At 35.2% G+C, this 15009-nt stretch overlaps 1 protein-coding gene across 4 annotated transcripts in view; it reads right to left on the bottom strand.

The window, feature by feature from the left end:
- LOC149785547 (syntaxin-7-like) overlaps positions 1-15009 on the bottom strand; it is a 48139-nt gene that overhangs the window by 7242 nt on the left and 25888 nt on the right. For 3 of the 4 annotated variants that reach the window (XM_089979347.1, XM_089979349.1, XM_089979348.1), the window contains exons 8-10: positions 14216-14347; positions 6009-6081; positions 2498-2580 (exon numbers count right to left, since the gene is read on the bottom strand). In XM_089979347.1, the coding sequence (XP_089835473.1) occupies positions 2498-2580; positions 6009-6081; positions 14216-14347 (288 nt within the window). Of the gene's footprint in view, positions 1-2497; positions 4964-6008; positions 6082-14215; positions 14348-15009 lie in introns of those variants that run through there. The other variant, XM_089979350.1, reaches the window with a different exon arrangement.

The raw sequence follows: 15009 nt of genomic DNA, 5'->3' as shown, positions 1-15009 counted from the left end.
GATTATTCAGTATTTGTGACTTTTAAAGAAAACATGATATTATTTGAAAAAAATTAAAATACAAATGAAGGATGAGGAGAAATCTGAAACTTCAAGTTGCTGAAATTAAAGATGGGTGGCCAATATTTCAATACAAGCATATTCAGTGCATTTTTTCCCCAAACTATTCTGGCAAAGTCAACAAAAGTATACTATGATGAAATCTGTCACCGTTGTTACATGGTTGTAGAGTATACCATGATGAATTATGACTGTAACCTTTGTTACAGGGCTGTAGAGTATACCATGATGAAACCTGACTGTGACTGTGGTTATAGGGCTGTAGAGTATACCATGATGAAATCTGACTGTAACCCTTCTTACAGGGCTGTATCGTATACCATGATAAAATCTGACTGTGACCCTTCTTACAGGGCTGTAGTATATACCATGATGAAATCTGGCTGTAACCCTTGTTACAGGGCTGCAGAGTATACCATGATAAAATCTTACTGTGACCCTTGTTACATGGGTGTAGAGTATACCATGATGAAATCTGGTTGTGACCCTTGCTACAGGTTTGTAGATTATACCATGATGAAATCTGGCTGTAACCCTTGTTACAATGCTGTCAAGTATACCATGATAAAATCTTACCATGACCCTTGTTACAGGGCTGTAGAGTATACCATGATGAATTATGGTTGTGACCCTTGTTACAGGGCTGTAGAGTATACCATGATGAATTATGGTTGTGACATTTGTTAAAGGGCTGTAGAGTATACCATGATGAATTATGGTTGTGACCTTTGTTAAAGGACTGTAGAGTATACCATGATAAAATCTTGCTGTGACCCTTGTTACAGAGCTGTAGAGTATACCATAGAACCTGTCTATGACAATGATAATATAAACTTATTTTCCAATTTAAGGTAATGTAAAATCTAGCATAAACAGTAAGACAGAAGATTAATTTATTAATATGCCCAAATCTTGCTATTAATCCAACTCATCCGGCATCTTGATAATATAAGACTTTTTAGCAGCTCAGATCAAGATCTGATCAGAAATATATTCTTTAGTTTTGAGTGTGTGTGTGTGTGTGATTTGGATTTTTAATGTAGCTTTAACAATTTTTCAGTAAAATTGCTAAGATGTCTGCAGTATGACAGTTTATAGTGATCTCTAGCACTGGGGCATCATGCCGCAGACATGTAGCATGTCGTCCCACCCAGTCACATTAACCTGACACCATGCCAACCAGTCCTAACACTAACCTCTTAATGCTGAGCACCTAGCGAGGCAGCTGTTAGTACCATTTTTGTAAGTCTTAAGTCTTTGGTATGACTCGGCCAGGGATCAAACCCATGACCTCCCGCATCCAAGGTGGACACTCTAACCACTAGGCCACCAGAGCAGTCCTCATTGTAGGATAGGTCGTAAAAGATCATCCAATGATATGCAAGGTCACATCATTAACATGCATGTATTTTTACTCATAAAATCATGCTTAACCAAGATACTGATGACAGAGGTCTATCATCCAAGTTTTATCATATTCTGATTAAAATTACATTCTGTTGAGTGGGAAAACAAATAATCCAGTCAGATGCAAGATCACCTCATTGAAATGCATGAATCTCACTCACAATGATACTTGTCCAAGATCTTGATGAATTAAGCCATTTTAACAAGTTTGATCAAAACTCTAACAGAATATGCTCTCTGGAGTGATAACAAGATCAGCCAATCACATGGAAGATCACCACATTAATATGCCTAGATACTGCACATTAACAAACTTGTGAAAGATCGTGATCATAAAAGCCTCTCAAAATCACATAAGATATGGCTAGCAGAGTGGAAACAAGCTCACCCAATTAGATGACAGATCACCTCATTAATGTGTTTTGAACTTCCCCACTATTGAACCATCCATGATCATGAAAATATAAGCCCATATTGAAGTCTTACCAAAATTATGTCATCACTATGACTTCCAGAGTCGTAACACGTTGATCCTAACAGATGCAGTATCTCCTCATTATTATGCCTGCATCTCATTCATTATTGAACATCTATTCCAAGTTTCATCAAAACTGGATTAGAAATATGTCCTGCAGAGGGTCAACAACAAACTTTGTCAATCAGATGAAAGAACATCTCATTAATATGCATGCTTCTCACTCACTACTGAATCATTCCAAGTATACAAGTAAATATTCCCAAGACTGATTGAAGCTGGACAAGAAATATAGCTTCCAGAGTGGTATAAAGTTTGGCCAATGAGATGCAAGATCACCTCATCACCCATCCCTTTGACTTATAACTTGATCACAAGCTGAATCCAGAACCTTCATAATCATCTCTTCATTCCAAAACATGATACCCAATAAGACTATGCTCCATCAATCACTTTACACAAAGTTCAGGTTACAGGGCTAACCACCCATGGATGGAATGACATGGCTGATCATAATTTATCAATATGAGGACATAAAAAGTACAGAGTCAGTACCTGGTAAGTGGCAGCTTTATTTAGCTGTGCTGTTCCTTCTTCAACATTTGTATATGCTTTTTCCACATTGGCCTCTATTGTATCTGTAATAGGATGAAATATTCTGTACAGTGACATGAATGAATGATGAATGTTGATAGCATGGAATGTTATTAGATGATATAACTTGGCTAGTGCTAGCAGAAAGCTTATTGGTTATAAGGATGTATGTGTTTTGCATTTTTAACATAGCTTTAACAATTTTTCAGTCATATCGCTACGACGTCTGCAGTGTGGCAGTTTATAGTAATGTCTAGCACTGGGGCATCATGCCACAGACATGTAGCATGATGTCCCACCCAGTCACATTATCCTGACAGCAGGATGACCAGTCCTAACACTAACCTCTTAATGCTGAGCACCTATGTGAGGTAGCTGCTAGTACCATTTTTATAAGTCTTTGGTATGACTCAGCTGGGGTTTAAACATGCGACCTCCTGCATCTGAGGCTGACGCTTTAATCATTAAGCCACCAAAATGGTCGCTTATAAATAAAGCAAGATATACCATAACACACTGACATGCGCAAAATGTGATTTATATTAAAGGGGACTATTTTTTTCTTTGCATCTATTGTATTTACACAAACATTTCATACAAAATATTGTTCTGTATTCCGAGATCAAACAGAAAGAACCTGCCACAAATTTGTTAGCTCCCTTCCATACAAACAGAATGTGATGGCATTTGAGACGATTAACGTATAAGAGTTGTATTCAATTTGTGCAGCGAATAGTCAAGTAGAAACAAGATGGTTCAATGCACAGCTCTAAATTGTGTGAATAATAGCACTTCTGGAACAATCCTCAATTATTTTACTCTTTTTTTTTCTCCATCTTTGAAAAGTAAGAAATTATCTACCAAATGAAATAACATTAAAGAAATGTTTACAATTTTTCATTCACTGTTTCCAACATTGATTTATTATGCACGTTTGATTTTGTATGTAACTGCATTGGATGAATATGCATTTTTCTTCCACACTTATATTCAAGACTGTTTTCCACTCGTTGTATAATAAACCACTCCTTCCCATTCTGCATTCATCTTGTTTGTGTAATGTCAATAATAGAAAAATAAATCACTTATAATTGAAAGTCTGTGTATAAACTCGTTAGATTTCTTATAACTACACACACCAGAACACCACAATACAATTTTTTAAACAAATGCTACTGTTAACTTTCTTGATTGATAAATCTATTACAGTAACATTATTCAATAAATTGTGTTAATTACTCTCAAACTCGGACCAGGCTGATTCAGTACAAATCGCTGACTGATTTGGCCCATGTATCTGGCTGATTCTCCAAACTTCCAAGCTGATTCGGACCATGTGAAATGTTATTCAGTTTAGTATAGGATTTAAATGTGACATTTAAATTTGTTTTTAAAGATGATCTTCTCATTATGTCCCAAGTACATTGAGCAGTTTAAATATGCATTTAAAGTCACAAAATCCCATTAGTACGCATCATCATGGTATTGTTAATTATAATAAAATAACGTAATCATGTTTATTGTGCATCTGCAATTTAGTAGTGAAATATTTTTTTAACTCCTCATTCAACTTTAAATAGTTTATTTTACTGAGAAATAATAAAATTACGAACACTGACAAAAAAGAAGAAATAAACTAAATGATGGGCGTAGTACATATGAGCTTTCAGAAATCATCCAAATTCTGTGCATTAGCCATGATGTTTAACTCAATAGCGATCGGATTTCCTGAGTAGGCGTCAATAATGCTTTTTATCGAGTTCAAGTATCATTCGTCAATGGTTAGCAAATCTCAATGAAAAATCAGATTAAATTGTTCGGTTTGAGAGATGATAATATAACCCTTTGGTTTATTGACTGTCAGCAAGAATTCAGTCGATTTCGGGTTATAGAGGTCCATGCCATAAAGTCATCTCAGGATGACTTTAGTTATTAGATTGGAGCCCTTTCATGTATAAAACTGCAGACGTCATATCATGCTTACACCCGCTCTATTTTTCCAATTAAAATGCATTTAACGATTTGAAGAGCAAACGGGATAGATACTACTTCTTTTTCGTTAAGTACAGAAGCGGAAAAGTTTGAAAGTTGCAAATTTTATAGATTTAATAAGTTATTAAGTTGAAGAAAAACAACAATAAATAAAGCCTTAACAACCACGTGGCGACATCTCAGAATTAGTATATATGATCCTTGGGGCGACTTCTTCAGGCGCAGTGGGGCGACTTCTCCGACCACCATGGGGTGACTTCTCCTAACACCTGTGATGAGTTCTCCCTGGGTGAGTTCTCCATAATTCATTATCAACAATGCCAGTGTGTATACAGTGTCTCCAATGCCATCACACCCGCTATTTTTACAGGGGGAGGAAAGCACGTTGTTCTATTCAAGATGGATCGGGAGAGATGATCAGTTTTTCATAAATTTCTTCGTAATGAGTAAGAATAAAAGGTATAAATTTTCAAGAATAAACCTTATACTTATAGCAAATTATATATGAAGTTTGCGCAAATTTCAGTTTTACATGTTTGTCCCCTTTAAAATAAAGACATTAATTTTGCACCAAAGCAAAAAAAGTAGACTATCATTGTCCCAAATATAATAAAATGTCATCTCATGGACCTTTGCCCAACTAAATAATGAGTGTCAACTTATCACAATACTGTAAAATCATAAATTTTTGAAGGGTTAAATTTGTTGTTTGTTTTATGCCTGAAGGTAATTTCATGGGGACATGATTTTCTGGATTCAAACATTAACTGGGGTTAAGAGTGAGTACAGACTTCTGTTGGATTTTAAATTTCATTTTATCCATGAATTTATAACCCCAAAATGTTTCACTCAGTTAAACCCAGGTTACTATATCCTTGAATTCAAAACCCAACAAAATGTATACATGCCCCTAGCCCTGGTTACTGTATGAATCCATGAAATCTTGTCCCTGTGAAATTACTTTAAGGGATAAAAACAAGAAAATTATAACCCCACAAAAATGTCAGATTCAACAGTATAATTAATATCAGTTTTTACTACTTTCTTTCTTGTTTGTAAGACTGACCATTTCTTAAAGTAAATGGATTGTTAACTTAAACTCACAAGTGACACTTAACTATAATAGTCCAAGCAATATGTATAATTTGCATAATAAAACTTGATACTGTGTGTGTGTGTGCGTGTGTGAGAGAGTTATAATGAGACAAATACAGTAATATATACAAAAGTAGGAGTTGATATTTAGTATAATCTAAAACACCACCAAACTGAATTTTTCTTAAAAAGGTTATTAACTGGTATCCACTAGTATAAATTTATTGTATCAGCAAGATTTTATCATAGATTTAGTCATTATTAAAATCAAAATAAAAAAAGTTTATAAAAAAATCTCTTCATCAGTCAAAGCTAAATGCTAATTTTTCAGTCAAAAATATTTTTTCTACTATAAATGTTATAAAGAACAAGGAACAATTCTTACCTATTTGTTCTCCTTGTTCATGAATCATTGCACCCAAGTCCCTGAAGATTTCATTAACATCTAAAACATCAGCCTGTGCATAGAAAGAGCAGTTATCAATATATTACTAAACCATCTGATTAGCAATAAAAAGCTGCCTTGTCATAGAAAACCGACAACAAAATATTTTGGCTAGCCATTGGGATGTATTTAGTTGATGTTTGCATGTATCAGTAGGCAAAAAGCCAAATTCCCTTACATATACGAACAGTAAACCAGTCATGATCAAATGAACTGACTGGACCACAAATGTCTCATGTACAAATAGTTAATCAGTGATGACCAAATGAATTGACTGGACCACAAATGTCATTAATCTAAATATAACCTATTAAACTAGGGTGGTAATTGTAAAAAAAAAAACTCTTGGATTGGATTATAGTAGCCCCTCACAATACAGTCCTCAATATAGGATGGTCCCTAATTTAAACCAGTGCAACTTGATTATTAAAGAATATGATGGCATCATGCTACAACTGGTAACTGTTGGCAACTATAACAGTCCATGTAACATACAAGTTCATATTTCTCAAAACTTTTTTAATTAAAATTCCAGGCATTTAAGGACTAAAATAGGCAAACAAAATAAAACAAAACAAACCAAAGTCCCATGGGGAAGGAAAGGGGTTGACACTGCATATATTCATACATTAAGGGGCCTCTTTTCCAGACATGAGACTAAAAAGTGATAAAAATACTTTCCAATGGAAAATATACCAAAACAAACTTTATTACAAGACTTTTTGTAGCCATATTGTAGCAAAAAAATTCAGTTTAACTTAATAAAAAATGCAAATGTTTCCAGTAAATAAAGTTTCTTCAAGAATACCTACCCAAAAATAACAAATGTTACAGACTTAAGCCTGCAACCTCCTAATTCCAGCCTTACTATCTTGCACATTATCTCTTCTTGCTGCCAACAGGTGTCACTAGTTTTTGAGCTGAGTGAAATACGAACAAGGATGCCCAGATGGCTGGTATAATTTTAAGGAACGCAATTAGATAAATATTTTTGACGAAATGTAAATTACTCAAAAATTTACTTTCTCCCTCAAATATGTTACCCAATTACATTAATGTTTGGAGAATAGGTAATAGGAAGAGGGAATGCTGAGGCATCATTCATGGGAATCTTCCTTACATAAAAGCAATGGAGCCTACAGTCATATGATCTGTGACTCCTACATCCAGTTAAGAAGATGATACTGAATTCATTTTCACCAACAAAATTTCACTGGTGAATTCAGCAAAGTTAAGAGGCTGTATTGGTTCTAACTGGGTCTGGTGGTCATCTGGGCCACTACCATAGGACATACCAGATTCCATGTTTGTCTCTGTGAAACTTAATCCCCGAGATAAAAACTTGAGAATGTTGACTTTATATGCCAACCAACAGCTTTTATAATGTCTTGGATTGAATATTACATTTGAAGGCTCACAGAGATTACTCCAAGAATATAAACCACTTCAGGCATGAAGAAAGGGAGTAATGGATTATATTCTACTTTGTGGTGTTCATTAGAGGAAACAGTCAATTGTGTGTGCTGTGACTGGTCTCTGAGTTATTTGTTATGATTCTATGGTCTTAACTAAGCAACAGAAATGAGCAAAAACTAATGAGTTTTAGTGAAAATTTAAAAACTTGCAGAATTGTGAATTAAATCCTAATTAGCCCTAAAAGTTGAAATGTATTAAGTCCCAAATGAATTTCAGTGGTGTTCTGAATTAATTCTCATCTTGAAAGTGCTGATGTACCACAACCAGGAAAGTGTTTATGTGCCAACATTTTTAATATATTCCAATGGCATAATCCAAAATGCTCTTGAATGTACAATTATTAATAATTCCAAAATCGTGATATAGTCTGAAAATAATGTATAAGCACTTTGTAATTTCGATGAATAATTTAAATAAATAAATCCTCTCAAATAGTAGCTGAAACACAACTTAAATTGATTCTACTAAATCCAGTCTAAAGATATGGAATGAGTAATTCTGAAGTAAACTAATTTATATACCTCTCCACTTGAACTATATTGCAATAATCATTTTCTGAAAATACATTGTCATCTTAATGGAATTTTCCATCAAAAGAGACATGATTTTGGTCTTCCATAAAAAAAAGCTGAAATTTTTTTAAAGGGGATTTGGGGGCCCTCCCCCAATGGGGTCTCGAGGTGCTGCACTCCCGATCCAGTGGTTCAGGGGGCCAAAGGCTCCTTGCGAAAAGTGCACTGAACACTCATAAAAAACTGCTCCTGGTGCAACTTAAGATCATAAAATAAACCAAAATAATCATTTGAAAAACTAATAAACTTACCAAAAATGTTCAACTTGACTTCAACAATTTGACAATATTTATAGTCACATGAATGTGTTCTCCAATACTATTGATGTTTACGTTATTTCATGTGCATGTCAGTGTTCACATCATAATTAAGTCACAATAATTTGTCAATTTTTGCAGCAAATATATTATACTTCTCTCTTTTAATAACAAATCTGAAAAATAAACACTCAAGTACATCAACTATATACAAATAATCCCATACATTCACTTGTCTTTTTCTCCAATGGACACAACCTGTTGATATGCCAGTCAAGCTCTTTTTGTGGCTCTGGCAAAGATTTCTTTAACCTTCCTTTCTGTCACCACTGATTTTTTTTGCTCAATGTTCCATGGTTTCTTTTCCTTCTCAATGTGAGTCTTTTTACTTTCAAGCAGGTGCTTGTATTGGCAACATGCAATGCACATATTCTGACAGAGGGCTACATCTGTTCTCTCATGCAAGAAATCTTTCTTCTTATAATAATTAACTGCACTTTTTCCAGATGCCTTTTAGGCTTCAATTTTTCCATATGCAGCTTCTTTTGTAGGTGCTGTTACAAACTCTTCCAACTGTGATTACCATAATTCAGATCTTTCTTGCAGAGGTCACAAAATGTCAGTCCTCTAGCGTTCAGGTTTTTTATAAACTGACCAAGTAAATTTCCGTCAACTTTTCGCTCAAGCCATTTACATTTCCATATGTTTTTTAAACCTTTATCTAAACTTTTCGTGTCATGGTCTCTCTCAACAACTCAGGAAGCCATGTTTTGCAAGCATGCTTCTTCTTTCCATCAGTTTCCATTACACGAAGATTCAGTGGATGAATTTAAACCTTTGACCAATCAGAATAGTCTTTACGAGACTCATGTGCTAATATATGGAGCAAATAATTTTTACAAGGTGGTTACAGAATGGGACCAGACCGACCATTTTTAAAAGAAAAGATTGGAGATGATATAAAAAATGAACTATATCAAGAAAAATCTGATTTAAGTCAGGAAAAAAGCAGAATTTGGCTTTAAAACAGAGACAAATTCGTAAACATGTTGCTTCTGGAACATTCTTAATTTCTAAAAAAAGAATCAGACCTTGAACTTAGCACCTGTAAACATGTTTATTTCCAAGTAATAATAATCTTAAAATACAATCTACAATCATAAACAACAATTAGATATGTTATGTGTTGTTTATAAATAAAATACATTAGTTTGGTTGGCCCAACTCCTACCCTCACTTATGGACAAAGGTCAGTTACACAATACACATTAAATAGACAGAGTGTACAATCATGGACAAAAGTCAAAAACACAATACAATTTATAAATAACAGCTTCATCTATTGCTTGTGGGTGTTGATAATTGTCTTGCATGGCTGCCTGCCCATCGACTGCAACCTATGTTTGGCCACAAAGTCTGATTTTGTAATGAGGACTGCCAAATGGTCCGATCTGAACCGAAGATAGAGTGCCAAAATTAAAGCTATCTGAAAACACATTTTGTATCATAGTGGCTGCAGCAAGATTCAGGCTAAAGGCTCAGATTTATCAAGATGAGCCATGTTAAAACCCAGGACAGATTCCATTCTGGAAACAGGGTGAAGGATTTTGGTTGATCCAAATCAAACTGGCTAGTAAGTCTAATGGATCTTTATCATGAATGATATTTCTTCTGTCACGATGACTGAACGTCAGATATGAAGTGACAGATTGACCGATTTTAGTTTTATGGCACACCAGCACTGTTAGGCCATTTAGTATGATAGAAAAGGTTGTATATAGGATTAATAACAGTAGATAAAGGGTTTCTTATTGACCAGCGATAATAAAACTGAACAGTTAAAAGCAAAATGATGTTGTTGAGGGTAACATATAAAGCTTCCCGATCAATGGGAATGTAAATAGTGTGTGTCAATGAAGATTTAGATGAAAATGTTTTGAATATGAATGAATGTACATACATTACATAAAAATGCTCAAGGTGAATGCATAAAAGTAATATCTTATAATAAATGTTTACTTCTTTCAGGAATTTTAAAATGCAAGAGACATTTATTGTATCAAAAAGTTCCTTCATGTTATGCACATTGTAGTACTGATTGTGCATGGTTAGAGATTGAAACAATCTATCAGAAAGTGCTTAACAGTAAATGGTTCATTGCAAGATATGCATCCTGGTGCATCTTTGCCTTTTAGCATGTAGGATGATGTGATAGAATTAGATGTTAACTGAAGCAAACTTTTCTGATTTGTATGTTGATATGGTGCTGGTGAGCACCAATGTAGAAACTGTCATACCAGAAGACAAAGGTCTGGTAATTTGGTGCCACCCTGTTTGTGGAGGTACATCATTAATACAGTGTTGTCTAACATAAACAGGACCGTTTTCCTGGACTGTTGGTCTTTCCAGAAATGAAAGGCAATAATAATAACCTTCATTTTGAGAAGGATGGTCCACAGAGGCAGTTCCCTATACTCCCAAGTGCTGCTGCCCATAAACAACAGGTGGACTCCCTAACATTATGTACTGCTATCCACATATACTGTCGCTTCCAACTGTGGCTTCTCCAGAAGAATTCCTGTCATGAGCCAACTCTGGTTGCACCAGTGACACAACCTACCTGATTCATGATCCTGACCTTTTAATCCAGTGGACTGAAAAAATGGGTGCCACTGAACCAGCAAGGTCATCTGTACGAGATGCATAAAAAGATGATCCAGAAGAATCAAGTCTGCTGCTGCATTGAATAATGTGAGGAGTTAAAAGAACTCTTTCACTGAAATGTAAGACATTTTGGAAATTTTACACTCTATTCCACTGAAACTTAAGAGAGTCATACCAGATTGATATTTGTGATAAACTCCATACCAAGATGAAAATAAACCCACTGTGATGGATGAAGGTCAGACTTTTCACAGCTCACAAGAAAACCAAGATGATTCAAAAGGGATAGAAGATCTTTTCTGCCTTTGCAAAGAATAGAACTTGTGGTTGTTGTCCCTGTATGCTGCAATCACTATAAATGAAGTCAACTAGAACAGGATCACAATCCAATCCATGATCTCGATGACAACACACGTGTTGATGTTAGACCAAATATAAGAAGTTGAAACTAGTAAACCTTGACTCGGAAAGCAAATCAAAGAAACTTTTGCAATGCCGGGTGGATAGTGTCATGAAAGTTAGCATTGGTCAGATTGAGAATGATGGCATACTTGTTCCATCTGATGGCAAGTCAAATTGATCTTGCTGTCTCCATCTTGAATTCTGGTGAAAGAAGGTATTGATTGAAATGACTTGAGTCAATGACTGGACTCAACTGGCTGTTTGCATTATTTTAGTAAGGAAAAGCCTTGCATAAAACCCCAGAGAACGAAGCTTTTGCACAATGTCCACAGCCCTTTGGTCAAAGAGCAACCATACCTTCTATTGTTGAATATCACTCTTTACCTGATATGACAGTATGTCTATCAGAAGGCGAGAGGAAGAAAGAGATGAGGTTTGTATAAATCTGAAGCTCTTCAGAAATGACTTGATCACCCATTCACTTTGAGGAAATAGGCTGATTAAATGAGATTGGAATTACAGGAGTCTGGCACCAAATGGAAGGCCAAATGCTGCAATGGGGGTTGTAGGTCAGTGTCAAGAGTTGAATGCTTGGAGGAGGAACTTGGTTTCTTGCATCCTCCTCCCCATACGGTTGCCTCCTAAACTGGTAGGTTGTTGCCTACTGTGATGTAAAAGATCCCATTTCCTTATCATCCTTCTGCTATGGATGGTGGAGATTGTTCCACTGGGCTGCCTAAAACTGAAGGGACACTTCCCAAATGTGTCAGAATTACCTGTGGAAGAAAGAGAGAGATACAAGGGCAAAATTTGCCCAAAAATTTATTCATTGTGTATTCATCTCCTGAACCAGTCTGCAATCTGAAGGATGGTCAGATAGTTGTGACTACAGAACCTCTTCATTTTGTATCTTAAGTCCCAAGTGGCCAAGTGGTTTAAAGTGCTCACTGTTCCAGATCACTGCCATCTCACCTCTGTCTGTGTGGGTTCGAATCTCAGGCTCGGCTAATGTGGGTATGTGAGAAAGCTTGCCAGTAGCTTCTTGTGGGTCGGTGGTTCTTCCCGCGGTTTTCCAGGGTTCTTTCTCCACCAGTTATACTGGTCGCCATGTATAGCCTATCTTGTGCTGAAAATGGCATTAAACCCTACAACAACAACAACATTTTGTATCTCCCAGTAATAGTATCTGACATCTGTATCCACCACACTTTAGGTTGGGAATCCTACCAATGTCCTCTGGAAGGCTGGCAGGATATTCCAATTTTGGATGAATACTTAATTCATCTGTGTCATGTGTGAGATATTCCTCTCTTTTCTTTGCTTATTTTTGGCCAATATCTCCAAGACAGTGGCCCATACATCTTCAGATCAAATTGTGCACATACTGCAAGGTAAGGATGAAGTACATTTTGAACATACCAGACAAAGTGCATGATCTTCTTGCATTATTTGCCTTTTGTCAACGTATTTCAGTAAAACAATAACAGTACTAAAAAATGAATAAATTAACAGTGCAGTTAGTAATTCACTAAGACCACACTACTTACTGCATGTGGGAACATTAGACACTGCACGCTAAAATGCAAATCACAAAATGCATCAATGATAGCATGTTGTACAAAGTGATCTAAATAGACAAAATCAAAGAATGTTACAAATTCATGAAAATATTGGAAAAAAGTTTTTTTAAATAATATATACCACCTGAAGAGAAATGATTATTATATAATATAAATCCAAATTTCTGGACAATTTTCTAAAATTCACATCTATATCGACATGGATATTGGGAGTTTTTGTATGATGCCATCTGTACAACAGTGAAGCTTCAAAACTAGTGACACCTGATGGCAGCTAGGGGAGGTAATGGACAAAAGATACTGACCTTTATCTATATGATATAGACATAAATCAAGTATTTCTGTTCTTTTAGCATGGCTTGTTTCCGGATACAGCAGCCTATAGTCCTAATGCTAATGTGATTTGGGAACATTTTCGAAGGTGAAAAGCAAAAACATTGTCCTGAGTCTGAATTTTCCAAATTTAAAATCAAAACATTGGTGTCTTAATACTGCAGCAGTTATAACCTGGCATGAACTGAATAAAAAAGTTCATCCAACACAAGTTGATCAAAATACTGTACACCTAGAAGATGGCTGTGTAAATAACCATGATAATCTAAAGACTGAAGCAAGGAATAACAGAGAAACTGTACAGATGAAACTTAATCAGCAGAATAGGAATTAAACAATAAAAAGTGACAAGATGCATAAATGAAATAAATTATTAAGATGTTCATGATTATCACCAGCAGGGTTCAATAGTTATTCATTACAGTCAGTAAACCTACTCAAATAAAGCCTGCTGTTCTAAACGTCATGGCTCTGCTTTAAAAAAAAAAATCTTAAATCAGTGTTGGGCAAACAAGATAACCAAATAGTGTCTGGCATTAAATTGTGTTTTTACATTAAATTGATTTCCTTGGTCATTGTCAATCTGTTGTAGAAACATCTTAAGTAGTAATTTAAAAGCTTTTGAGATACAATGAAACTGCGTACCATTTTTGAAAAGTCTCTCTAAAGCATATAAAAAGCATTAATCTATTTACAAAACATTGTATTTGCTATGAAGTGTTACTATTGCAAATGAAACATTATCAGATACCTTGGGCAGGAGATTCTGACTGATCAAGCAAAAAATGAAATAAAGCATTAAAATCTGGCACTTCCAAGCTAATACTGAATACATGCTTGTGTGAAAGCTAATCCGAGTTTACCTCAAGAGCCCGTATTTGTTCTTCACGTTCCCTGATTAAAGCGAGGTCATCATCTATTATCTGGTCATGTACTAATAGCTGCTGACGTTTTTCTTCCTGAGCCACCAACTTCATCTGGTCATCATCATCATCCTGAAAATGTTTTAATAAGTCTTCTTTCATTTGTGAATACTGGTTCCAGATTTTGCAATATATAAATTGTGTGCTGTTTACAGTTCACTGTTGGTATGGAAACAATAAGGAGGAGAAAGAAACAGGACAGAGTAGTCCTTTACTTGCTGGAAAATTAGGTAACAGCTGATCTGGGTTTCTGCCGTTAGAAGATGAACACACCATAGTTTTATTATAAGAATTTAATAAATTGGGTATTTTCCTCCCTAACTTTGGAACTTGCTGCATTTTATCAAACTTTTTGTGAACACAAACTTACACTACCAAGAATAAGTGTTAATCATGATTTTTCAAATACATAAAATGGTTTTAATGACCAAAATTAATTCAGGGTGCATTTGATCACATAATTTTATTTCAGTGAGTAAACATCGATTGAGTACTATTATTTCAAATGTGCATGGAACATCTGGAACTTTAACTCAAAGCACACTGCATAATGACAAAACATGAACCAAGGAATCACCTGTAGCAAATACACTGTCAACTTTGGTCAAAATGTTTAAAATTAAATTGTTTTGCATAATGTGAATGCAGTAAAAAAATCTATTTCGTGGATGAGCTGTGTAAATATATGTTAATGCTTATCTAGAGCTCGGACATCTGGTATACAAAAATACATA

The sequence above is a fragment of the Sinohyriopsis cumingii genome, chromosome 13 (assembly GCF_028554795.1).
Source record: "Sinohyriopsis cumingii isolate HCF-2022 chromosome 13, ASM2855479v2, whole genome shotgun sequence".
NCBI lineage: Eukaryota > Metazoa > Mollusca > Bivalvia > Unionida > Unionidae > Sinohyriopsis > Sinohyriopsis cumingii.
The sequence above is the reverse complement of the archived record's forward strand: the minus strand, read 5'-3'. Positions and strand labels throughout refer to the sequence as shown.